At 38.3% G+C, this 27,233-nt stretch overlaps 1 protein-coding gene across 6 annotated transcripts in view; it reads right to left on the reverse strand.

The window, feature by feature from the left end:
* Positions 1-27,233, reverse strand: part of FAM13A (family with sequence similarity 13 member A) — a 278,405-nt gene that overhangs the window by 82,702 nt on the left and 168,470 nt on the right. Inside the window, exon 1 of one of the 6 annotated variants that reach the window (XM_053922891.1) lies at positions 12,165-12,426. The exons of the other annotated variants lie outside the window; for them this stretch is intronic. Within the exon in view, the coding sequence (XP_053778866.1) occupies positions 12,165-12,193 (29 nt within the window). The 5' untranslated portion in view covers positions 12,194-12,426. Of the gene's footprint in view, positions 1-12,164; positions 12,427-27,233 lie in introns of those variants that run through there. 6 annotated transcript variants of the gene reach the window in all.

Below are 27,233 nucleotides of genomic sequence, written 5' to 3' on the forward strand. Positions count from 1 at the left end.
CCTAGGAAGCTACACATGAGAATGACGATAACACAGACATCAGGGCTTTAGCGGGGTCCTGTCTAACGTATTTTTCAACATGGCGCAACACTGGTAAATACAGACTTAAAATCTTCACGAGCTGCAGTAATCTCTAAACCGAAGCCAAGGAATGCAATGTTGATCAATTTAATTAGAGCAGCTACCTGAAATCGTGAAAATCATGGTGCTTTCTATGTCTAAGAAAAACCAAATACTATCGGGAGAATCCCCAGAGTGAGGTGCAGACTGGACTTTCAATGCCTGGATCACACCACCAGTCCATCGGATTCTCTTTGAAACATTCCAATTAGTCCACCTTCTAATTGGTTAGTGTGGCTTTCTACCAAAATAATTAACATAATCTGCACATTTAGTAACACACTTTAAATATATTTTCAAGTGATTTGAGTTAGAAGAAATATTTGTGTTCCCTGAGGACAGAAAAATAAGTAAATGCTAAGGATTAGGTTCCACTTATTGAAGAAACTAGGTAAACCATCCATGGGGGCTTGAAAAGAAAACAAAGAGCAAAAGGGAAGGAGGAAGTGAAGGACAAGTGAAAGGATAAAATTAAAAGCACTGAATAAACATTTTCATGGAATTCAGGTTTTTTCCTCACGTTGCAACAGAATGTGCTATGGAGAATTTTCTTAGAGCATGATCAGGGAGTGAAGTTACACATTTTCGTTCCTTCCTTTCTCTGCAAAACACAAAGCGCCACACTTTCCGGAGCATTTTTGATTTATCCACAGTCTCAGGCAAGGTCAGTGGGGGAGTGATGCAGCAGCCGGTCTTCTGTTGCTCAGGGGTTTTGGTGTGGCCCCTCTGGGCAACGTGGAAAACACAATCTCCCTGTTCTTTTTGGAAAACAAATGTGAGTTTTTAGACTGAATCGCAGCTGGGCATTTGCTGCTGTAATTTGGGGGATATTTTGTAGATGTATATATACTTCCTTATTGTAAACCCAAGCAGTTTCATTTACCATTTCATTATTTGTATGTTGTGATTAAAAATGCAACAAGTAGCCACTCGAAATAAAAACAAACTATTGAAGCTCAAAAGCAAATGGATTTTCCTGACTAAAGGGTAAAGGTAAAGAGCTGAAGCTGTTAATATTCACAGATCATGCATTTTTAGCCATCACTAAGTGGTATTATTTTGGAGACAAAACAAGATTTCTGAAAATTTAGAACTTTTCCCCTTGATAAGAGAAAAAAATATTTCTACCACTTTCTATCCCCGCCCCCCACCAATTTCTTGAACGCCTAGTGGAAATTTGAAATATATTGTTATGGGTTGAATCATATCCCTTCAAAAAGATATGCTGATGCCTTAGCCGCCGGTATATCGGAAAGTGACCTTATTTGCAGACAGGGATTTTACAGAAGTGATCCAGTCAAAATGAAGTTATTAAAGTGGTGTCCTCATGAAAAGGGAAAATTTGGATACAGAGATGGACAGGCACGCAAGGAGAATGCCACGTGGACATTGGAGTTACGCTGCTGCCACAAGTCATGGAACTAGCAGAAGCTGGAGAGAGGCCTGGAACAGATTACCCAGCGCCTCCCGAGGGAGCCTGGCCCTGCCAACGCATTGATTTGGGACTGCCGAACTCCAGGACAGTGGGAAGACACATTTCCGTTGTTCTAAGTCCCCCCTTTTGTGGCATTTGTTAGAGTAGCTCTAGGAAACTAATATATCTGGTAATTTTCCCCTAAATTTAGAAATAAGGACCTGCCTAATGCAGGTGTCCCCATCTTATAAAAAGGTTGTGCTCTAAAAATTCATTTGTAGGAATGTTACAGGTAGAATCAAGGTCCCATACTGCATGGGGTTTGATTTCCAGGCCTGTGCTAACCTTTCATGCAAATGAACTAAACCTCAGTAAGTAGTCCAGATACGATACTTCCAAAAACCTTTTGGCCATAATCCAGTCAGAAATATATTTTACATCATGAGATTACAAATACACATAAAATGGACACATATTTCATAAAATTATTCTTACTTTGGATATCTATTGTTGATTTTTATACAAAATTATATAAAATACATGTCACAACCTGCCAACTTAGTTTTATGATCCACGCTGAAAAACACTGTTTTGAAACACCATGCCAAATACATTTGTGCCCGCTTGATGTATACAACACACACTCGGGGGTATTTTTGAGTTAAGATCACACAGGACAGAGAGAAACACCTTTTCCATCTCTGCCCCACTTCCAGAATCAGCTCTGGGCCCAAGAAGAACAGACTGTGTTGAGTGTGGATGGCAAAGCACAGAGAGGAAGTGGGTCCAGACATGCCTAGCAGCGGGCAGAGGATGTAGTTCTGGAAGGCCATGGGGAGCTAACAATCTCTTTTAAATATTTATCTCTAGGTTGTAACAGAGGATGGCGTCAAGAAAAAGATGGGGGTGGGGGGAACATGTGTGTCTTTGGGTTCCTTCTTACTTTGACTGTGACATTCTTTATTACATGCACTCTGTCTTTTAGATTGAAAGGAATATCTCATTCTGCTTCAATCCCATGCACCCAGCTAAATTCTATCTCGTATGACCTTTTGATTGACAGCTTTAGATCTTTTAGAAATAGGAGGGGGGTGAGGCTGTGTGCAGGTGGGGAGGAGTTGTTTTTAGCTGGGAGGGGCTGGGGTACTTTATCTTCTGCTCCTTTGGTGTCTCTCCACACAGTTAGCAGGTCAAAAGTGAACCATAAAGAGGGCCCAGAGACCTATGAAAAGATGCTCAGCATCACTAGCCATCAGAGAGATGCAAATTAAAACCACAATGAGGTACCATCTCACACTGGTCAGAGTGACCAACATAAACAAATCAACAAACAAATGTTGGAGAGGATGTGGAGAAAAGGGAACCCTAGTGCACTGTTGGTGGGAATGCAGACTGGTGAGGCCACTGTGGAAAACAGTATGGAATTTCCTCAGAAAACTAAACGGAACTGCCTTTTGACCCAGCAATTCCACTGCTGGGATTATACCCTAAGAACCCTGAATCACCAATCCAAAAGAACCTATGTACCCCAGTGTTCATAGCAGCACAATTTACAATAGCCAAGTACTGGAAGCAATCTAAGTGCCATCAGCAAATGAGTGGATCCAAAAACTATGGTGCATTTACACAATGGAATTCCACACAGCAGAGAGAAAGAAGGAGCTTATACCTTTTGCAGCAGCATGGATGGAACTGGAGAGCATTATGCTAAGTGAAATAAGCCAGGCGGTGAGGGACAAATACCGTATGATCTGACCTTTAACTGGAACATAATCAACAAAAGAAAAAAGCAAACAAAATATAACCAGAGATGTTGAAGTTAAGAACAATGTAACAATAGCCAGAGGGGAGTGGGGAGGGGATAGTGGGGAGAGGGCTTTTCAGGAACTACTATAAAGGACACTGGGACAAAACCAAGGGGGAGGGTGGAGGTGGGGGAGGGAGGTGCGTTTGGTTGGGGTGGGGTGGAGGGGTGGGGAGAAAATGCAGACAACTGTAATTGAACAACAATAAAAAAAAAAAAAAAAAAAGTGAACCATAAATACCTCCTGGTTGAACGACCCAGCCAAGAGGCTAACAGTGGAGTCCCTGGGGATCACACTTCACAGGGGGATCCTGGCTGGAGACATGTTTAGAGTTACAAGAGTTACAGAACAGACTCTTCATTCCTGTTATATTTAAGTCTTGTTCATAAACCAACTGCTCCCCTTAAGGTTTATCTCTTACTTCCACTTCTGGTAAACCACTAAATTCTACTGATTCTCTCTTGAAAAAGACAGATCACTTAAATCAGCTCTTCCCTCCCCATTTCTACTACCTTCATCTTTCACAGGGCAACACTCTCTCTTTCCCTGCTACCCACACCAGTTTATCTTTCATACTCTCACCAGACTCATCCTCCAAACTTAAAAGCCTATCCTGCCTCCACACTACCTCTGGGGTAAAATCTATATGTCTAAACCTAGCGCACAAGGTGCCTCCCAATCTAAGTCCAACATTCCTCTCTAGACCTTTCAGTACACTTTCGTAATTCTCCCCATTTGTACATGCTGTTCCCTCTGCCTTAAATGCCTCCTCCACATCTCTCCGCCCGATAAACGCTTCTCTCTCAGCTCTTACCTCCTGGATTTGTCTTTACCTTTGATCCACCAGCACCTAGCAAGGTACCTAGAACGTGCCAGGTGCTCAATAAATGACTGTTGAATAAAATCAGCATCATTAAGACTTTACTGAGTGCTAGCACTACTCTTTAATTAAATATTTTGAAAATATATACTTTATAATTTGTAGAATTATTTTTTCCATTGGAAGCATTCTCAGATATCTGTATGTTGATTATTTTAAGTTATCTTGTTCCCTTCTATTCAAAGTAATGAAATTTCAACTGTGCCATAGGTTTTCTCCCATTTTTACTTAAAATTCTTTTTTCTTTTCTTCGACTGCACAATTAGAGGTGTGAGTTCTGCCACTGTGCCAGCAATGAGAACGCCGCGCTTGCTGAGGCATGCAGCAAAGGGTATGTTCGGGCGAGGTCATGTGTGAATATGTCTGTGTCACAAACTGTATCTGTTTGTTCTGGCTCGAGAGCAGGAAAAGAAAATCATTTTACCTCACTGCAAACCCAAAGTTTGTTTGGGGCTCAAAAATTTTTGGTTTAGTCACAAAACTATTACCAAGGCAGCAGAAATCTTTCATTTGTCTTTGAGATGCTTGCTCAGAAAAGTGACGTTTATCATTATTATTGACATATGAAGATTGCCACAGGGAGGCAGTGATCTGGAATGTACAATATGACTTTCTTTCAGAGGGGGTTGACATTGGTTGATGAGAAAATACTTTTTAAACATTAGTAAGTCAAAATAGTTGTTAATCTTTAGTTGCTGAAACAAAAATAAAAGGGGATACATGCAGAAGGAAGAAGGTAACAGCAAATTATTTTTACCAACTCCCTTTAATGATTACCTTAAATAAAATATTTCTAATGATTTGCTAACATAGCAAACCATTATTAGCTGATATAATTTCCCAAACTGTTAACTCTTACTGAGCATTTCTCGAGGGAGACAAGCTGCCCAGAAAAGAATGTAAACTATCCTGGCATCTTCCTGCTAACGAACCATCCCACTGCCGGGAGGCCTCCGCACAGGAAATGAGTCAAGGGCTTGTTTCTCCATCGTCACGATTTCACACTGGTTTTTAGGATGATGAGCCACCAGCGACTGTATGAAGGCTTGATGTGTGCCCACATTCCAGCTTCGAGAGCGGCGCTAACCACATTGGAGCGCTCAGTCAGCGTTTTCTGAGTGTCTACTCCTTATCAGAGCCTATGATAGGTGCTGGAGTGATACACAGACCAATACAATATGGTCCCAGCCTGCACAGAATTTATAGGCCAGGAAGAAACAGCAATTTGAAATTTGGTAATAATAACTTAAAAAAGGGGTAATATTAAGAAAAAGGGATACCACGTACTGAGGACTCACCATAACAAGCCAGGCTTAGGACCAAGAGCATCATATACATTTCGTCATGCAATCCTCAAAGACTCCCCTGGAAGGAAGTATCACTAACCAGATTTTTCAGTTAAGAAAAACAAGTCTTAGAAAGGTTAATGAACTGGCTGAAGGCCAGAGAGCCAGGCACAGGACAGAGCTCTAGACCTTCAACATGAAGTCTGGCGGGTTAGGTGACATGAGCAATACTGGCAGTCGATTTTGGAAGTCACATGGGCATTTTTAGGAGACAGGTAATGAACAGGAGAACTCTTTAATGAAGAGAATGTGTGAAGGCTTGAGACAATGCATTGCCAGCTAAAAGCCAGGAAGTGGCACTAGCTGTGGAGAAGGGAAGGGAGGGCAGGGAGAGGAGGGAGGAGAGGGTGGAAGGAGCAGGCAGGCGCTGGTGTTTTTGCAAAGTGAAGTGTGCAAAATGGAAATGAAGGTGGGTCACAGCATGCATATTAATGGTCTACTCTGGCTGGCTTTCAATTCTCGATTTTAGTTTCAGGGGCTATTTTAACCTGGACAATGAAGCAACATTTCTTTCCATAATCATTTTGCCGACAGCAAAATACTGATGTATCTATAATCTTATACTTTTCTTTTTTTTTTAATGTCATTTTTTATTGTTGTTCAAGTATAGTTGTCTTTTTCTAGCATTTTAGTACAATTTTATATGATCTGAGTGAAGCAGTTCAGTTTGTTTTAATTTCTACTAAATTCGAATTTTCTCTTATTCTTGTGTTTGATGAGCAGATACCATGTTTTCCTGATCCAAAACTTTAAAGTTTTTATAAAATGAACCCTGTGTCTCTCCCCTCTGCCTGCCCAGTATTTTTACTTCTTCACTTAGATACCTCAATTAAAAAAAAATCAACTTCTAGGGCTTCCTACTACTTTGTTTTTATCACCTTTGTCCCCATTATTTCCCATTAACATGTCTTTCTTATTGGAGAATTAAAATCAGTTTCCACATCTGGCTTCATGTTAATCTGTGCAAAGGTTATAATGTCGAGTCCAGACGGGCAAATCCACAGAGACAGAAAGCAGTTGCCTAGAGCTGGGATGGGGGACTGTGGGTTGTTTGGTTAGTTTGGGCTGCTATGACAAGATAGCACAGACTGGTTTACAAAAGAAACACTTATTTCTCACAGTTCTGGAGGCTGTAAGTCTGAGATCAGGGCACCAGCACTGTCAGTTCTGGTGGGAGCTGTCTCTGGCACACACATGACTTGTCTTCCTGCTGTGCTGTGTCCCCACGCAGTTGGGGTGGGAGGTGGCGCGGGGGAGAGTGCACTCTGGTTCCTTCTTCTCATTATTAGGACACTGGTCCTATCATGGGAGCTACACCTCCACGGACTCACGCAAACCTAATTACCTCCCAAAGGTCTCCCCGCCAAGTACCATCACACTGGGGACAGGAGCTTCAACATATGCATTCCAGGGGTACACACACATTCAGTCCACAGTAGAGCTTGATAACTACAGAGTACAGGGTTTCTCTTTGGGTGACAAAAATATTCCAAAATTGATTGTAGTGATGGGTGTATGACCTTGTGAATATACTAAAAATCATTGACTTGTACACTTCAGGTAAATTGCATAGTTTATGAATTATATCTCAATAAAGCTATTACCAAAATGTTATTTCCAGTTCTTCTTAAGGAAAGAATAAACAGTGCTTTAAAAAGGTTTTAAACAGTACAAATGATTATTTTGGCAATTCATTCTGATCATCGCATTAACATACAAGTATCATAGAAAAAAATAAGGTAAAAAGTTTTGAGAGTTTCAGGAAATTTGATTACAAGGTACTTCCACTGGTGCTTCCCACAAACCAATCTTTAGGTCACTTTCCAACATTCATCCAATAAAATAGAATGCAATGTCAGAGCCTCACTTTAGTGCAATGTTAAGTACTACTGCGCTCAAGGAATTGAAAGGTACTGTAAGTGTAAGAATAACAAAATCAAAAGAAAAGCAACATTCTACTCTTTATACCTGAGTAGTTTTATCTTTTACAAAGAACTATCTTACTCTTTAATTACAAAGTTGTCCCCATAAGTAACTGCTTCAGGTTTTATCAGCCCCTTTTACTGACAAGGAAGATGACCTGCCCAAATTCACATGGGCAGTCGGGGTCTGGGTATGGGTTTTCATGGCAAGTTCCACTGCTTTCTCCACTGTTTTGTGCTGAGTACCTAAGACCTCTGCTTTTCCAATGGTTTAGACAGGATGATCTCCATAATACTGAAAAATATCCTCACCTTAGTCCATGCTATCTTCTTATTTGGAGTAATAAGCAAATACATAGACTCCGGAGGTACTGTAACCATCATATGAGAGTAGAGTTCACGGAGATCTTATTTGTCGTCTGAATTCGTGTAACTGTCAAACCCTGACCATATAGGTGACAAAGTCTAAGTTACACAGCCTCATAAGGGTTAACCCAGATTTGAAGGGAGGCTGCTTTTAACTCCCTTTTCAAACATTAGAAAAATGTTTGTGGATGGGGAGTGGGGAGCGCAAGGAGTATTATCACAATGGCAACAAGTCAGGAATACGATGAATTTACAGATCAATTAGCTGAAGGTGTCACCACCACAGGCAGCAGAGGGCTCTCTAACACCACACAGGAGACACACAAGCAGGAGCATTATTACTGGGTTCTTCCCTAGTTACTCCCATGTCGTCCCCATGTTATCAATGTTTACCTTGTTTGCAAAACGATGTTCTAAAAACCAATATGTGGAAAGACCAGAGGAATTCTGCTGTAAGAAATTTTAGTGGAATTTCCCCATGCTGGATCAATAATAAGTGCTAATGAATCCTGCTGCTATGAGTCTTCTTGAAAGATCCATTGCAGTATGGAATTATGATGTACTGCACCATCACAAAATAAGTATTCATTAACATATATTAAATATAATTTTCTTGATGAAGCAATAAAAAAGAGAATTACATAGACATTATTAATCTCAGCTCCCCACTTTGGTAAATAAGCCAAAGAAAGAACAAGATGCTAACACGTGAAAGTAGGTGATAATGAAATAAAACCAAAGGAATCTAAATTAATCACCAGTGATATTAACTTCAACCCCCATCATTATTCTTTGTGGATACAATCTGAGTGAACGGATATTGGAAAGTTAATCGAGCAAATCAAAATACTGCTGTGAAAGTTGAGTGTTTTGTCATAGACATAGACTAAGAGGCTGTGTATAAAGATCTTTTACCTACAGGTCCACAATATACAAGGAAAAAGCCCAATGGAATATGAATCATGCAAGGAGCCTGAGGTATAAGCACGAAATCTGATAAAACATACCATCTCATTTGTGACAGAAGGTATACTTAGTCACCTGAAAAAACTTTTATTTCAGTTCTTAATATAGTTTCTCCACTTATTTCTGTATTATTTTATTTCTTTTGGGGAGCTTTTTCAGATGGTAAGAATAGCCATACAATGTTACACAATGTGTTGAGTTTTAAAATTAAGTATAAAAAATACATGTAAATATTGTAGTATTTAAAAAATAATTGGGATCATTTAACCATCTCCCTAGATATGTAATAAGATCCCATCTTTAAGTCATTTGAAGTCAAGTATAGGAACTGAGTTCTTCATTCCACAGAGAGTCACATTTTAAACATTCAGCCTCTGCAGTTTTTTCCATCCAAAGATTATGAGTTTCTAAATAGTCAACTCCATTTTGGAAAGCCTGAAAATTACATCAGGTAACAAACAGAGAGAAAAATACATTAAAGAGAACCAAAGTATTTTATTTCATACTTAGCTTTCAACCTCATCTGTTATCCTCATTGTAGCTACAGATGAACAGTAACAAATGTATCTTCTACACACTTTCACAACACGCTAAGAGAGGCTAAAAAGTTCCTCACTGAAATGATAACTAGACATTAGGGCATAAACATGCCCTCTATAAGATCATAAGCTGATACGAGGTTAAATAAAACACAGGGCAGGGTTATTCACATTGGCGCCTCTCTATTACTATGCTAATCATACTGTCCACCACATGTACTGTGACTGTCTGGTAGTGTGTCTGCATCCTGACTAGCATGGGGCCTCTTTGAAGCAGGGCCTGAGTCTTAATTACCTTAGTATCACCTGTAGTACAGAATAGTCTTAGAGAAAAGTGTTAAGCAACATTCTCAGTATGGTTTGTTTTAATAGGTAACACTCACCATCTAGTAAATAAAAGTGTCAATTACAAAAAAGAAATTGACACCTTATAAGGTCACTATACTCCGTAGGCGATAGGGATTTTGAGTGGTATAGTGTTAGATTCTTTCCTATACCTGCTATCAGTGGCTTTCGACCAGCTATGATCATTAACTAGAGGTTAGACCAGTGTTTCTCTGAATGTGTGGACCATTTTTATCAGATTTGCTTTTAAGAAGCTTGTTAAAATGTAGATAATTTCCCTGTCGCATACAGATTCAGATTCAGTAAGTTCAGGGAAGGAGGGCAGCAGGGTGAAGTTAAAAAGAAGTTCCCCAGGTAATTCTCATGTGCCTGAAGTATGAGAAGTACTGGCCTCTCCACTCAGTACAAACAGTGAGTATAAATTTCTTTCACTGGGATTTAAAGCTGTTGTTTTACTTATCCACTTTTAACTCCTTCCTTGTCCCTTTAGGCTCTCCTCCCATCAGATAACAGGTGAACCCCGAGGCTCTGCAACCTTCCTGCTTCAGACAGCTGGGGTGGCTGGCAACAACCCTCATTACCAGAGTCACAGCGATCCTCAGCCAAAGATACTCAACTGGGAACAGGAGACTTTTCTGCATAAGCGCCTAAATTCACAAGAGATCCTTAAGGAAGAGAACCACACAAACCTGATCCTTGCCTTCAGGAGGTTTATAATCAAAGGCAGGCAGAGACCAAAATGAAGATTGTAAAGCAATCAATCAAATTAAACTCAGAGGCAGGCAAACAGTGAATTTGCTGATCAGCATTTGTGAACACAACTTCAAATTATTCCTCTTACACAGGTTTATTGATGAAGTCTGATACTGCAAAAATAATTTTGGAAGAAATTATGCTGATTCTGTTTTAGCTTTTATCAACTTAACTCCCTGAACATTTTAGCAGGATAAAGATGTATTTCCTTCTTAACAGTTATCATATCATCAGGTAGCTTATTATAGAGTTCAGTAATAGCCAATATTCCTATACAGGATATGTTTAAGACCCTTAAGAACTGATGTTATTATAAGAAAAACAAGTACCCAACTTTAAAATTGGAAACCAAATGAACTCCAGAAAGTGTACATTAGTTTTTTAGTCTCTTGCAAGGTTCAAGCATGTGGACCTTTCACTGAGTTAATATGGAAAAATTTCAGATCTATCCACTATAAAAAACTACTTTCTGCCCCCTTGGGTCAATTTTTTAAAGAGGGATTTCTTGGGATGCCCCATCAGGTTCCCATTCCGGTGCATTTGTCATCACAGTCACAGAAAAACAGCTACGCTGGCTTATCTCGCAGTATACATCTGCAGAAACCATTTTACAAATAAATGCATTTTTTGTTTACCATATTTTAATCATTAAAACATGAATATTCAGTAAAATACTGATGGCATGATTTTAAAAATGAAATTCATTTTTGTTCTGCTTTTTAAAATATACTGTATTTATTGTTTCATTTTAAAAATAATTTTCACTAATAAAGCCCTCTATCATTTTCTTAAAGGAAGCCTTTACGTGAGATTAAATGCCACTGCATGTAAAGCAAAGTTGAAATACAATGGGCAAAAGTCATTTCAAAAATACAAAGCGTGACCTTGTGCAGCTCTGAGACTCCTCCGTGCCTCAGTTTTCCTGTTGTGAGACTGAAGGACCAGACCCGGTCCTCACACAGGTGACTTGCAGCTCTAACCTTCCCAGACACCTTACTCACTTAGTAGTTCACCGGCCGCGTTCTTTCTAACAAACCCCTTTGTTTAAATCTACCTTTCTCTGTTCTACTCCGCCCTCCATAATTCATTACAATCATTAATGAACAAAACACAGCTTTGTGCTCAAGTGCTCTTAACACAGCTATTTTGTAAAAGTTGTCATTTGTTTAATAAATCCATCTATGATTATTTGTGGTGAAATATTATCCTTAACATTTATTTTCATGTATTACAGTGTTCTTACTGATAGAAAATCTTTGCCTAGATCTGAACTCTAGAAGGGAGGGATCTTAACATGCATTTTTAAAGGTCTTTAGCCTATTAACATCTTTTAAAATGAGTTTGGAGCTTACTACCACAGCATCACAACATTGCTAAGAAGCTAATTCAGCTTTATTATAAATCTGCTCAATATATCTTTAGTTTCTGGTTTCCTTTAAATTTCAAAGATATTTTCTTACATTTATTTTTTTCAAGGAAAAAAAATTGAACATAATACCCAAGTGAATAAGATAAGAAATTGGGCATAAGTGTCAGGAAAAGAAGCTGTACAATATTAAAAATTTTGTTTCTAATGAAGAGCAGTGTGTACTATGGACTCCGCACAGTTTGTTACAAAAAGATGCCAGGCACTGGCTAAGTTATATGGTTGTATACTACTCAGAAAACATAGAACAGAATAAAACAAACAAACAGGAAAGAATACTACCTTTGCAGAGGCATGATTTCACAAGCCATTCTTGAACATAAATTTTCAAGGGACCCTCACAACTCTCTCTTCCACGCCAAGTGCCAAGTTTGGTCGTCTGTAGAGTGAACGTCTTCTTACAGTGGCCAAGCTGGGCTTGGGGAGGGAGGCTGCACCTCACGGCTGAAGCAACTTGCTCTGCAGTTAGCCAGTGTACTGCTGCTCTCAGCCTCCAAACTTCTTTAAGCAATGCTGTTTTATTGACTGCCTCTCTACATTTACACTGCAGTCCACTTTGACCTTTTGTTCCAGGGAAGCAGCTGAACCATCCAGCCAATCAGAGGAGCAGTTGCTGCAATTCTTAAAGGCTCTGCTTCTTTTGCAGCTCCTGCTGCTCCTCCTCCTCTTCCTCCTCCCCCCAACCCCCCTGCGGCTGCTCCTGCTCCTCAGTGAGTTTGCTTAATTTTGGTAACTCGAAACTTTCTTCTTAGCAGTTCCACAGACAAGCTTGTCAGTTTGGGGAAAGCAACCAATAACCACAACTGGAATCAAGAGTCCCTTACTTCTCAATGTTACAGAGATTGCCAACAAGGAAATCCCATTTGTCAAGGACAGACACTGCCTCTGTAATGAAAGGTTTCTGTGACAGAAGGCAGCAGCTAGGCTCCATCCCCTTTCTTCCCTTAGGAAAAAAAATAACAAACCAACCCCTGATGTTGAAAGCCATGATACTTTTCTAGAAGGAGGCATGCTTCTAGTCCCTTGCCCTACCCACATTTATTTCCTGCTGATGTTTGTTTACGCTGTGGTGATTAGCAGTCACTGGTGACATCACCCAAGTCACGTAGCTCCCACTTCTAGGGAGAATGCATGTCCTAAGACTGCCCACATTCTCAAAGGATCAAAGCATCTACTTCCATGGAAGTTATTTCAACTTACTATTTCTACATTTTATCCTTATAAAATTGAATGTGAGTCATTTTCCTCCGAGAACATTAACAGACTTTTTTGGTTTCCTTTCTCCCTCCCTTCCCTCCGTCCCTCCCTCCCTTCCTTCTTTCCGTCTGTCCTCCCTCCCTTCCTTCCATCCATCTATCTATCATCTACCTATCTACCTACCTACCTACCTACCATTACAGGTAACACCAAATCAATTTTTCCATAAGGTCTGCTAAATACCTGTTAATTATCCAGCTTCCCCTTATGGTTTCTACTTCATTATGGAATATTAAAGTGATATTTTTAGAAACATAATTGCTAATTCACAGATTTCATATGCTATAAGAACAATAATAGAAAAACAGTAATAGGACACATTTTGATAAGATTTCTTTCACATCATGAGAACTGCAAAGTTACAACGAAGCCCAGAGCATCGCTTTTAGTAGAATGAACAGAGAGCTAGAGTCCATGATGTTGAGAAATAGCGGGGGCTCGTGGTCCAAACACATATCCTCCTCTCCTGTAGTTTTTCCCAGGCTTTTTTAGACCACTCATAATTCTGAATTTAGAACACACAGTCCTATTGTAAGTGTCTACTTTCCTTTGCTATACTTGCTAATAAAAACGTTTCACCATCGGACTAAATCCTCTGTCATACTTATGAAGGAGGATTTTATGTTCATATTATTACAGAATACCAATAACTAAAACCAACCTTTTAAAACAATGGAAGTTGAACTAAGTCCAGGCCTTATTTTAATTGAAATTGTCAGTATAGTCCTTTTTTGGATTCTTAATTTTTTTCAAAATGCCTTATCTGCTAGAGTTAGAAGATCACTAACTGTATCTTACAAAAGAGAGTGAAGAAGAAGATCATTTACTGTATCTTCCAAAAGAGAGTGAAGAAGAAACAGAAAATCTCAACAGATTGATAACAACTAACAAAATAGAATCAGTAATCCCAACAAACGAAAAATTCCCAACAAACGGAAGTCCTGAACCAGATGGCTTCCCAGGCGAAGTTTACCAAAAATTCAAAAGCATTAACACCTATCCTTCTAAAACTATTACAAAATTATTACAAAACGTTGAGGAAGGATGGCTCCCAAACTTATTTTATGAGGCCAGCATACCCTCATTCCAAAACCAAAGACATTACAAAAAAATTATAGGCCAATATCCCTGATGAACATAGATGCAAAAATAGCCAACAAAATATTAACAAATGAATTCAGCAACACATTAAAAAGACTGTACACCATAGTCAAGTGGGATATATTCTGGGATGCAAGGTTGATTCAATATCTACAAATCAATTAACGTGATATACCACATAAACAAAATAAAAGATAAAAATCTTATCATATCAATAGATGCAGAAAAAACATGTGAAAAAATCCAGCATCCACTTATGATAAAAACTCTCAGCAAATGGTATTAGAGGGAAAATATCTCAAAATAATAAAGTCCATTTATGACAAACCCATAGTTAATATCATACCCAATGGTGAAAAGCTAAAAGAGTATTCCTTAAGATTAGGAACAAGGCAAGGGTGCTCATTTTAACCACTTTTATTCAATAGAGTACTGGAAGTCCTTGCCATAGCACTCAAAGCAATAAAATAAAAGAGATCCAAGGTTAAAAGAAAGAAGTAAAACTGTCAGTTGAAGATGACATGATACTATGCATAGAGAACCCTAATTATTCCACACAAATATATTAGAATTGATAAATAAAATCAGTAAAGAAGCTGGATATAAAATTAATATTAAAAAATCAGTTACATCTTTATGTACCAATAAAAAGCTATCAGAAAGTGGAATTAAGAAAACAACCCCATTTACAATTGCATAAAAAATACCTAGGAATAAATTAACTGTAAAAGACCTATACTCAGAAAGTTATAAGACACTTAAGAAAGAAACTGAGGAAGATACAAATAAGAATAAATATTGTTAAAATGCCCATACTACCCAAAGCAATCCATATGTTCAATGCAGTCCCTACCAAAATATCGATGGTATTTTTCACAGAAGAATAATCCTAATTTATATGAAACCACAAAAGACCCCAATAGCCACAGCAATCTTGAGAAAGAAGAACAAAGTTGGAAGGATCACAGTACCTGATATCAAACTATACTACAATGTTATAGTAATCAAAACAGCATGGTAATGGCATAAAACCAGACACACAGATAAACAGGACAGAATAGAGAGCCCATAAGTAAATGACACCTATATGTTGAATTAATCTATAACACAGGAGGCAAGCATATAGAATGGGGTAAAGACAGTCTCTTCAATAAATGATGCTTAGAAAGCTGAACAGATACATGCAAAAAAGTAAAACCAGACCACCTTCTTACACTATACCAAAGAATAAACTCAAAATGGATTAAAGCCTTAAATGTAAGACCAGAAACCATGAAACTCCTAGAAAAAAACAGGCAGTAAACTCTTTGACACTGCTTTTAGTAATATTTTTTTTTGGCTATATCAGGTCTGTCTAGAAAAAGTACAGCCACTGTTAATACAATGAGAATAGTCTGTGCAACACTGATGTAACCTGGCAGCCAAGGCGAGTGGGCTGGAAAGCACCTGTGTACTCTGTGGCCGTCCCATTCAAAATGACTGAGTGAGCAGAGCAATGAATCTGCATCACATTTTGTGCTAAGCTTAAATATTTATCTACAGAAACTATTCAGATGATTCAGAAGGCTGCACTATGGGCAACTGGTGATTGGCAGCTTCATCACAACAATGTGCTCACTCATGCATCATGTCTCATGCAGAGTTTTTTGGTGAAACATCAAATCACCCAGGTCACAGCCCCTGTACAGCTCATATTTGGCACACTGCGACTTCTGGTTTTTCCCAAAACTAAAATCATTTTTGAAAGGGAAGAGACTTCAAACCATCGATGAGATTCAGGAAAATATGGTGGGGCAGCTGATGGTGATTGGGAGAACTATTCAAGGTCCCAAGGTGCCTACTTTGAAGGGGACTGAGGTGTCATTGTCATATGTACAATGTTTCTTATATCTTGTATCTTCTTCAGGAAATGTCTCTATTTTTCATATTACATGGCTGAATACCTTCTGGACAGGTATTGTATCTCCTCAGGTGAGGGAATCAACAGGATAAACAAATGGGACTACATCAAACTACAAAGTTTCACACAGAGCAAAACAACAACAACAAAAACAACCCATCAACAAAACAAAACAAAACAAAAACTTATGGAATGGGAGAAGATATTAAGATATTCACCAAATACATCTGATAGAGAATTAATATCCAAAATATATAAAGAACTCATATAACTTAACACCAAAAAAAAGCCAAACAACCTGATTTAAAAATGCACAGAGGACCAAAACAGACCTTTTCCCAGAGGGGACATATAGATGGCCAAAGACCTATGAAAAGCTGCTGCTCAATGTCTACTCGTCAGGAAAATGCAAATTAAAACCACCATGAGATATCGCATGTCTGACCTCTCACAATGGTTATCATCAACAAATTAAGAAACAACAAGTGTTAGTGAAGATGTACAGAAAAGGGAACCCTTGTGCACTGTTGGTGGGATTGCAAATGGGTACAGTCAAAATAGGAGGTTATTCAAAAAATTAAAAATACAACTACCTTATGACCCGGCAATTCCATGCCTAGGTATTTATTTGAAGAAATTAAAAACACTAATTCAAAAAGATATGTACATCTCTATGTTCACTACAGCACTACTCATAAGAGCCAAGATATGTAAGCAATTTAAGTGTCCATCAACAGATGACTGGATAAAGAATATATAGTATATACATACATACAGTGGAATATTACTTGGCCATAAAAAGGAATGCGATCTTACCATTTGCAACAACATGGATGGACCTAGAGGGCATTATGTTAGGTGAAATATGTCAGACAGAGAAACATAAATGCCAAGTGATTTCACTTTTATGTGGAATATAATAAACAAAATAGAAATACTCATTGATTCAGAAAACAAACTGATGGTTGATAAATGGGAGGGGGTTGGCAGGGTGGATGAAAAAGGTGAGAGAATTAACAATTGCAAATTGACTGTTACAAAACAGTCCTGGGGATGTAAAATGCCACATAGGGAATATAGTCAATACTACTGTACTAGACTTACGGGGGGACTATTTTGTAAATTATATAAATGTATAACTACTATGCCATACTCGAAACTAATATAATATTGAATGTCAACTATAATTGAAAAACTAAAAAACAAGCAAAGATTAAAAAAAAGAAAATCACTATTACATATCATAATATCTATTCTATTGATGAGTAAATCTGGTACTAGAATCTTAAGGAATTTGTTCAAATTCACATTGAAAGTTGGTAACAGAACAGAAACTGGATTCAGGATTTGTCAGGCTACACATCTACAGGACTTTTTTTACATATTTCATAAAATGCAAATACTTTTAGAAATAGTTATCATGCAAATAACAGAAATAACATTTTGCCTTTTCTGAATTTTTGGAAACATCTCAATGCGATATTGATGCGGATCCTGGCCCGCAGGATCTGTGTGTTGTGGCAGCAATGGACAAATTCACATGGACTACAGAAATCCTGTGGAGAAAAACGGATGGCATGGCCACTCTCCAAGTGAGAGAGAGGGTGAGAGGGCCAAAGAGAGAGAGAGCCTAACCCCTGCCTGGACAGGCTTTTATGGCTTTTCTGGGTACATTACATCTAGGATGGTCCTCATTTACTATGCACAGGTTTGCTGTAGGTGATTACCTTTTACAGATAACAAAGGAAAGAATGTTGCTAATTACTTCAAAGAGAAGGATGTTGCAGAGCAAGAGGGAAAGTGGTTGAACTGGTTATACTCCATACTTGGGAGGTTTAGCACAGACTTTAGGAAGTTAAAGATACTCAGTAAACATTTGCTGCCTCAATTCAGGGTGAGGGAGTTTTAGCAAAAGCAAGTCTCATAGCAGCCTAGGTACAATGCAGGCCTGATTCCCTATGGGAGAACCTGTCCGTGGGCATGGGTCCTGTGTGCTGGACCTTGCACCCCATTGGCTTTTCCGAGTGGGGTCTGGGCTACATTTCCCACTCATGGAATGGTTCCCTATACTATATGGCTAAAATAGATATGGGTTCAACAATAGAGGGCCCAGCAATAAAAACATGTTAAATTGAACTATAATTTGCATTTAATGTACACTACAGGTAGACTACTGAAGAGCAGGAGCATTAAAATTTCACATCTGATTGCATATATATTATCTGAAAAATTAAGTCTTCCTGTCAACATTCCTCTAACGTGCCATAGTCCTGGTGAGAGGTCAATGGTTATTTTTTAAATTACCTAATACTACAACTCAGTAATTACCTGGCTTTTCAAGTCTCTATGATTTCTTTATAACAATTTCTCTCTCTCTTTTCATCTTTTATTTTTTTGTTTTTGGTCTATTTCCTGGGCATTAGTTGATGATCCTTTATGAATTTTTATCTGGACTGCAGCTCCTCCTTCCTGCCACACCCACTACCAGAGTCCTTGATCACTTAAATACCTTTATTTTTTTCTATTTCTAACATCCTCATGTCAGTTCCTCACAGTCAATTAGTAGAAGCCTCCCTCCATGAGTTCCACCAGTTCTACCTGTTCGAACACTGATACCCTGATGGCATTTCCTCTGCACTAAACCCTTTCAGGTGCCTCACTCTTAACTACCATACTTCTGCTTCCCCCTTTTTCCTTAGCTCTTTTTTTTTGGCTCTACGTCTGCACAGAAAGACCTGCACCCAAACCAACTGGCATGCAGCTTTAAAAAAGGCACTTTCCTGCCCTTCTCAGCATGTAGTTATTTCTAAAATGGGTTCACTCGAATCCTCTGCTTCTTCACCCTTTGTAAATCCTGACAGCTGGGTTCTCCACTGCCAGACTGCTAAATGTTGCAAAAGAAAATTACATAACCCTGGCAACTAGTTATACTAAAAATTCATGCTGTTTAACCTCGTCATGAACCTCAACAATGTGTGGCAACCTTTTTAGTTATCTTTAACTGATTTTTCACTGCATCCCTACAGAAACTGTTGCAAATCTTCCCCAGGGCTGCTAATCTGAACCTCTCTCTGTCACTAATTACCTTGCCTCCTAAATTTACTGAAAAAGGCAAGATTATCAAATATGAGTGCGTGCCTCTGGTCTAGTTTGCTACAGTTGGGGGTTTAAGAGCACCACCCCACCATTCTTTTTGACTCCTTCCTAGTCTAGGAAAAGAGGTCCAATACTCAAACCTCTTTATCTATTTCGAACATACTTTCCATCCCCATCAGGAAAAATTGTTTTTGATTCTACTATTCCAGCAGGAAGGAGGATCTTCCCTCCCACAACCACTCAGCCAACAAAAGACAGTTCCAATTCAGCCAATGGAAAGCCACCACATTTCAAACTCCCAGACTCCCCCAGTGGGCTCTTTGCTTACAAGAGCCTTTCTGAACCTTCTGAACTCGCTCATTCCTCTATAAATCAAGTCTCCCCTCCTTTGTGCTGGGGGCTTGCACTTGGTCACCATTAGATGGAAGGCCCTGCACTGTAATTCTTTGCTGTTCCCGAATAAACCCATTTTGCCAGGAAAAGCTCTGGCTGTCTATTAGTTTAAGGTCAGCAGTATGTGCTGCATCTCACCATCTTCTCCTTCCTCTGGAAGAGCCCGATCTCTATTCCATCTTAAACTGTCCCCCTTCTGATAGCCACCCAAGTAAGTGCCCCCAGACTTAAAAAGTTTTTCTCAGCAGTCCTACCCTCTGGCGCTGTGGCAATATTTCCTTCTCCCCAGCACCAATAACTTAGTTCTGTGTATTTGCTGAAGATTTTTATTTTTCAAAATGACTTTATATCTTTACAATTCAATTAACTGCTACAGTTGGGAAATCATGATTATATATCACAATGTCTTTTCTATGATGAGTGAATTCAGTACTAGCCCTCCCCAAAGCCTACCTCTGTGGCTTCCACTTCCTCATCGATTGCTTCCTCCTCTGCCAACAGACTTTAGACTTCACCACTTTTCTGAAACTGCTTTTAAGGCCACCAATACTCTTTGAGCCACTAAATATAAATGCCTTTTCTTAGGTCCCCTTCTCTTAATTTTTCAGAAACACCCACCTTCAGTTTTCTGAAAGTCTGGCCCTCTGTGATGTTCCCTGGGAATTCCCAAAATGTTCCTGATCTCTCCCCCTCCTTTCATTTGTCTTCCCTTGTCTCTTACCCCTCCCTCCCTCCCCTTCCAGCCCATTCAGAACAGGCACTCTAATCGAGCTTCAGTTTTGCTCCGGGCTGAGGCTCCTGGGGACGGGATCTTGACTGGGCCACAGACAGGCAGTGTAAACTTGGGCAGCCTGTATAAAAAGCTCTGAAGTTGCTCTGAGAAATAACTAAGATCATGCATGTAAAACATGTAGAATAGGCCCAGCAAATAAGTGCAAGATAATTACTAGTATTATCACCCTAATCAATGCTTTCAAAGCCTCATATTATCTACTGATAGTTCCCAAATTTCTCCTCCTCCTGACCCGTCCTGCTAATGATGTTATTATTGTCTGTATGAGTCAGAGTCAAAGCATGAGTCATCTTTACTCCTCCCTCTCCTCTCCTCTCCTCAACCAAATCTGTTCACTGTCCTTTTATGTCTCTTCAATCAGTTAGCCTTGGTTGTCTGCAGTATTATGATAACTTTCAAATAACCTTTTTTCCTCTTATCTCCAATTTCACTATTAAAGTACATTTACCTACTGTGATTATAATCTGGTCATTCACTTCTTTTCTTAAAAACTTCAGTAGCTCCCAACTACCTCTGAAATGAGCCCCAATTTTTGGTAAATGATGATTAAGACTCTCCATCAGTTAATCCTATTTACCCTTCTGATTCAGCTGCTTGAACTTTCTAAGGAAACCACTCCGGACATACCTGGACATTACTTTCAAATCTGCTCTGAACTTTCCTACCCCAAATATTTTGTTCATGCTGTTCCCTCTGTCTGAAATATTTTCCCATTAGATTTCCCTTCCTGGCAATTCTAGGCAAACCTCAGGTTTAGGCCAGTTGGAAGAAATCTCTTTCCCTTTTTAACTCATAAATTCCTTTGCATCTCTTATGATATCTATTTTTGTCACACAATTTTATTATTATGTGAATCTATATATTATCTCTCTAAGTTCCCAAGAACAAAAACTGTATCTTTTCTGTAGCCAGAACAGACAGAACAGATACTCGATAAGCATTGAATAAATTGATAAGTCAGTCACATTTTCAGAGACCCAAGCATAACTCCACTGATTAGATTTGACTTTACTAATATTTCTATCCACTTTTAAACATTTCCCACTGTACACATATACTTAATATAAAAATAGATGCCTCATGTAGCTTCAAATAAAGGATAACCAATAGTGAACTACAGAAATAAACTATTGATGTACAATCATGAATACATAAAAAGTAGCCAAGCTTCCCTTAAGGGAATCATGTCTTCCCTGGACCTTCCCTTAAAAGGCAAACTCTACACATGACCCAAGGCTATTCCTTCAAGCTGCATGTCTTACCTCCTTCTCCATCTGTCATAGCTGTGTCACCTGGGAACCTACCTAAAATGCCCTTTTTAATATGGCTTCTTTCAGCCAGCATAAATATTCTGAGATTCATCCATGTTGTTATAGTATCAGTAATTTATTATAATTTATTCTCTTTTATTCCTGAGCAGCTTTTCATTTTATACCACAATTTGCTGGTTCACCTGTTCGCTGAACAGCCTTTGAGTTGTTCACAATTTTTGACTATTACAAATAAAACTGCAATAAACATTAAAAAAAAAGTAGAATTCTTTCCAAAACTTTTGAAATCATTTTAAGCATTTTACATTATCCAGTTTCTCCTAGGTTGCCTATTTCCTTTCCCACATTTCAGCAGGCTTAGAGAAATCTAATTTTCTTACATAACTTCAGCAGATTCCAAGTGTTTGGTAATATGTGTGTTTGTCCTTGTGATATCAAGAGCAACAACTCCAAGAATAATGTGGCTTCATTTGTTTTAATTTCAACATCAATTTGAAGCAACCAATGAACAAAGAACACTTATTTCTTAGCCACATTAATTTGTTTCCATATAGTGTTTTAAAGTCATATTGATTTCACTGCTGAGACAAAATGGTATGTTAATGTTATTTATTTTTTATGAGCTTGGTAAGAGGATAGTTCTCATGCAAGGTTTCTTCCTCATGTTTTTCATCAATCTTTGTAAAATGCACTAAGGAGCAATGCCTTCCATAAGACAGAGTATTCATAAACTTCAGTAACTAAATCTGGTATGAGTTTCCATAATCACAAAGCCAGGATTTTTAGAGTACATATAATTTAGCAACTGGTGCTGCACAGGCTCCTGATCCAACTGGCCTGCTGGCAACCTACATCAGAACACTAGTGAACTTCAGGACTCATCGAAGGGCCTCATCATCATCAGCCACAACAACAAATGTCAAAACAAACAAAAAACACAATGGAACGGGAGGATGGCATATGAAGGCAAGTAGCATTTATTGAGAATCTATGTGTGCTATTTTAATAGATGTGCAAATGAAGAGTTAACTTGAGCACTCAAGCTAGTAAAAGGCTGACATGAAGTCAGCATCTGAACACCACTAAGTTTCTACCATACAAGAGCTTTTAAAAATAACTATTATTCTTACCCATTGATAATACATACAATTTTTCTGTTGGAAATAAAGAATGCTTTCTTTTGATGTGAGGTTTATATTTAGAGGAGTGCATATATGTTAAATAGTCTATACAGTCTTATAAGGCTGACTGAACCAAAGACATGCAGTGGACCAGAACAAACCACTTTGCTACCCTGGGCCAACGTGTGCATGTGTGTGCATGCATGTGCATGCATGTGTATGTATGTGCATGTGTGTGATGGTAGAAAACAGCTGCAGTTTCAGTGGGAGAAGGACGTAGCAGAGATGGGGTATTAAGGGAAAGAGGAAGGTGGAGAGAACAAAAGATGGAAAATCAGCTTTTAAATTGTATTATTAGTTCTATTTCTCTTATTAAGAAATTAATACATGGAAATGGCAGGTAAGCTGTCAGTTGTTTTTAATGTAAAAAAAACCTACAGTATTTGTTAACTTTAAGAATAATTGTAAAACCTTATAAAGAATTTATCTGAGAAAGCAAAACGGTAATATTCAGAACTGGCTCAGGCTAATAGGAATAAAGAATTTCTAGTTAGAGAAACTATTTTCTTCAGTAACAGCAGAAATAAATATGCTTGCTTTACTTGAGGTCAAAATAAAAAAATGCACTTAGTTAAAATACTTCCTCCTTTATTGATTAGACTTATCTACCATATATTAGAAACTGCTCAAAAAAATTCCACAGGGATAGAAATTTTATAGTCACTTTTCCCCGAAGACATACCTCTTTAATTCTGATGATGGAACTTGCTTTTAAAACTGTGTGTGGGCTTATTTCATTTAAATATATCTGAGTAACCTTGCTGGACTCTCAGATGGCTCATAGTTCAGATTCTAAAGTCCTTAAGAGCTGCCAGAGGACTGAGGAGAACGCTGTTGACAGTGAGGCAAGGCTAAAGGCCTCGGCAGCCGGAGATGCATCATTCAGGGTTCCCTTCCTCACCCCACTGATGGCTTTGATTTCACTAACCAGTTCCAACATTTCCAATATAGAAAACAAGATTCAAAACATTCAGTACAAAGACTCAGTTATGATTTCAAATCAAAAGGCAAGTAATTATAATTTATGGTACATAAATATACAGTTATATAGATATTCATACAGAAGCTATTTTAAAAGTGAATTTCTTAGAACAATTGTGAGTTGTTTCTTCATAAAAAGTGGTTAAAGATAAGTTATTTGAGACAACTTACATAATTGTTCCCCAACTTTCTGGGACAGGGAAAAATCCACAGTTTTGCCAGATGGAATCTCAGTTAGCGGTCATTGCCAATAAATAAGTGCTCAAGCACAATTTCCTGGAATGGGACTCCCTGGGCATGATTTCTCCAAATCTCCCTTGGGAGTCCAGGTAATAGTGTTTCTGTGCTCATAAAGTAAGTCATGTCCCATACAACAGCTGCTGCCACACCTGAGCCAGCTGCCTTAGGTTGTCCGAGTGACCTTTCACCCTGTTAAGTGATCTATCCCGGCAGAGGAGAAGCAGGCTTCAGTGGGTTTCCTTAGAGAAATGTCAAAGTTGTTTAGTGTGATATGGTAACTGATCAGCGGTTTCTGTATCCATAAAACATAAAATAAACTTCATATTTCTGAGACAAGAAACACTAAGCGTGAGCACAGAATCTCTCAGTATCAGACACTGGCTGGTAGAACCTATGGACCTCAACACAAGGCTGCATGCTTTGCTTTAAAGCAACCCAATATATGAACAAGTGAAAAATATATTTAAAAGCAAAATATAAGGAAGCAGTGACTATTTGTATTAGTGAGAATAGGTCACATTAAAAAAACTCTCAGTAGTGGTGCCTTAAAGTGTCAACATCACTAGAGTATTTTAAGTGACCTGATTTTTTAAAAAAAATCCTGTTAAATTCAATGCCTGAGAGAATTGGACCCAATGCATTAAATAATTGTGTATGTTACAGCTTCTACTTCTAGTGCTATTCATGTGTAGAGTGTTATTAGAATTCATAAAGACACCAAAACCTTTTTTCCTTATTGAATTTTAGTGAAGAGACCTATAAGTTGGAAAAAGACATTTCAAATAAATTAGGGAATAAACTGAACTTATAAGTTAATAGATAAAGCTATTAAAACATTTTGAAGGTAGAGAAAATAGGACTTACTGATGGACTGGTAGAGAAAAGTAGAGAAATCACAGATTTTTGGCTTGAGTAATGGTGGTACAAGTGATTGAGATGGGGAGAACTTCGTTAGAAAGGGGATTGTGTTTTGGGGGACAGAAGTGTAAGCCAGGAGTTCTGTTTTATATAGATTGAGTGTGGGATGCTCATTAAGTATCCGAGCAGGCGTGTCAGGCAACCAATAGCAGGCGGCCTCATGGGAATACGGAATTTGCAGTTTCACAGGGCGCACATTCAGAAAGCCCTATGCCTGGTTTAATGATCTGTGTTGCCATCCTGAAATTCCTAATAATTTTTTAATAAAGAGCATCACATTTTCACTTTGTATTGGTGGGCCACCCCAAAATTAAGTAGCTGGTCCTACCAAATGGATATATCAATATGGAATATAAAGGTAAAGCTGGAGCTGGAGGTATAATTTTGAAGGCCATATGAATAAAGACAGTATTGTAAAATATGGACCTTCATGAAAGCACCCAAGAATGAGCAGAGTCACAGGACTGAGCCTTGGGGGTAGTGGTGGGACTCCATACTTAAGAGCTCTGAAAAAGTAGATTTTGCAAATAAGACTAAGACAGGTTGTCTAATAAGACCAGAGGGAAAACAGGAGAGTGTGGTGTTGCAGAAGAGAAGAGAAGAAAATGCTTCAAAAGGGAGTGATCTGTTGGGTGAAATGTTGCTGAGAGAGAGTAAGATGAGGACAGTAGACGGACCTCTGGATTTGGCAAAATGGAGATAGTTGGTGTCCTTAACAAGAACAATTTCAGTGATGTGTGTGTGTGTGTTGAAGAAAGAATGGGAAGAAAGTATATGAGGACAGCAAGTACATATAATCCTTTACCAGACATTTTCTCTAAGGAAAAGAAAGATATTGTTTCTACCTGACGAGAAGAATCTAGAGTGGATAAATTGATGTCATGGAGGAGGGAGGTGGTTACTGAAACACAGTCCTTGAGTGAGTGAGAGGGAAAGCACTTAGAGCAAACGCACAGGAGTTGACCCCAGAGAGGTACAAGTTCAGTTCACCCATTGCACTAGGAGAGAGGACAGACTGTAAGAGTACAGATATGGATGTGCTGGTAGGTTTGCGAGGAAGAAGAATAAGAGCAGTTTTTTTCTGATTGCTGTTATAAAATAAGATCTTTGGATTGTGCTGTGATATTTTATAGATCTAAGACAAGTTCATTTCTCTATTAAACTGAAGTTCATGTTTTCAGAAAACAAAGGTGGTAAGAGAAGAGAAGAGCTAGGATGCTAGCTTAGTTTTGTGTTGTTTTTCTAAAATCAAGCTCAAATTTTTGACAAGGAGACCAAAACAACAATTCAATGCAAAAAACACAGTCTTTTTAGTAAATGGTGCCAGGACAACCAGATATTCACATCCAAAAGAATAATGTTGGACCTGCACATCACATACTGTACATAAAAAATAACAAAATGGATTATATTCCTAAATTTAAGAGCAAAACTATAAAACTATTAGAAGGAAAAACAGGTGTAAATCTTCATGACCTTGGATTAGGCAACGGTTCTTAAACAGAACATCAAAATTGTAAACAACTAAAAATAGATTAACTAGGCTTCATCAAAATTAAAAACGTATTTGCTTCAAAGGACATTATCAAAAAAGTGAAAGAAGACCTGTAGAATATGAGAAAATATTTGAAAACCATATATATGATAAGGGTTAGTATTCAGAATATATAGAGAGCTCTTTCAACTCAACAATAAAAAGACAAATGACCTAATTAAAAGTGTGCAAAATATTCAAACTGACATTTCTCCAAAGAAGATATACAAATGGCTAATAAACACATGAAGAGATGGTCAACATCATCAGTCACTAGGGAAATTCAAACCCAAACCACAATAAGATAGCATTCTACACTCAGTTGGATGGTAATAATACTAATACAGATGATAAGTGTTGGTGAGGATGTAAAGAAATTGGAAACATCATATACTGCTGGTGGGAATACAAAATTGAGCAGCTACTTTGCGAAACAATTTATTGGTTTCTCAAAAAGTTAAACATAGAGTTACCACATGACGCAGCAATGCTCCCCAGGCATATGCCCAAGATAAGTGAAGACATGTCCATAGAAAAACTTGTACATAAATGTTCATACTAGCAACCCAAATGTTGCTCAAAGTAGAAGCAACCCAAGTGACCATGAACTGATAAACAAAATGCCATATATACATATATATGGCAGTGTGGGTGTGTGATATGGCAGAGTATTATTCAGCCATAAA

This window comes from Desmodus rotundus, chromosome 4, assembly GCF_022682495.2.
Source record: "Desmodus rotundus isolate HL8 chromosome 4, HLdesRot8A.1, whole genome shotgun sequence".
NCBI classification, from domain to species: domain Eukaryota; kingdom Metazoa; phylum Chordata; class Mammalia; order Chiroptera; family Phyllostomidae; genus Desmodus; species Desmodus rotundus.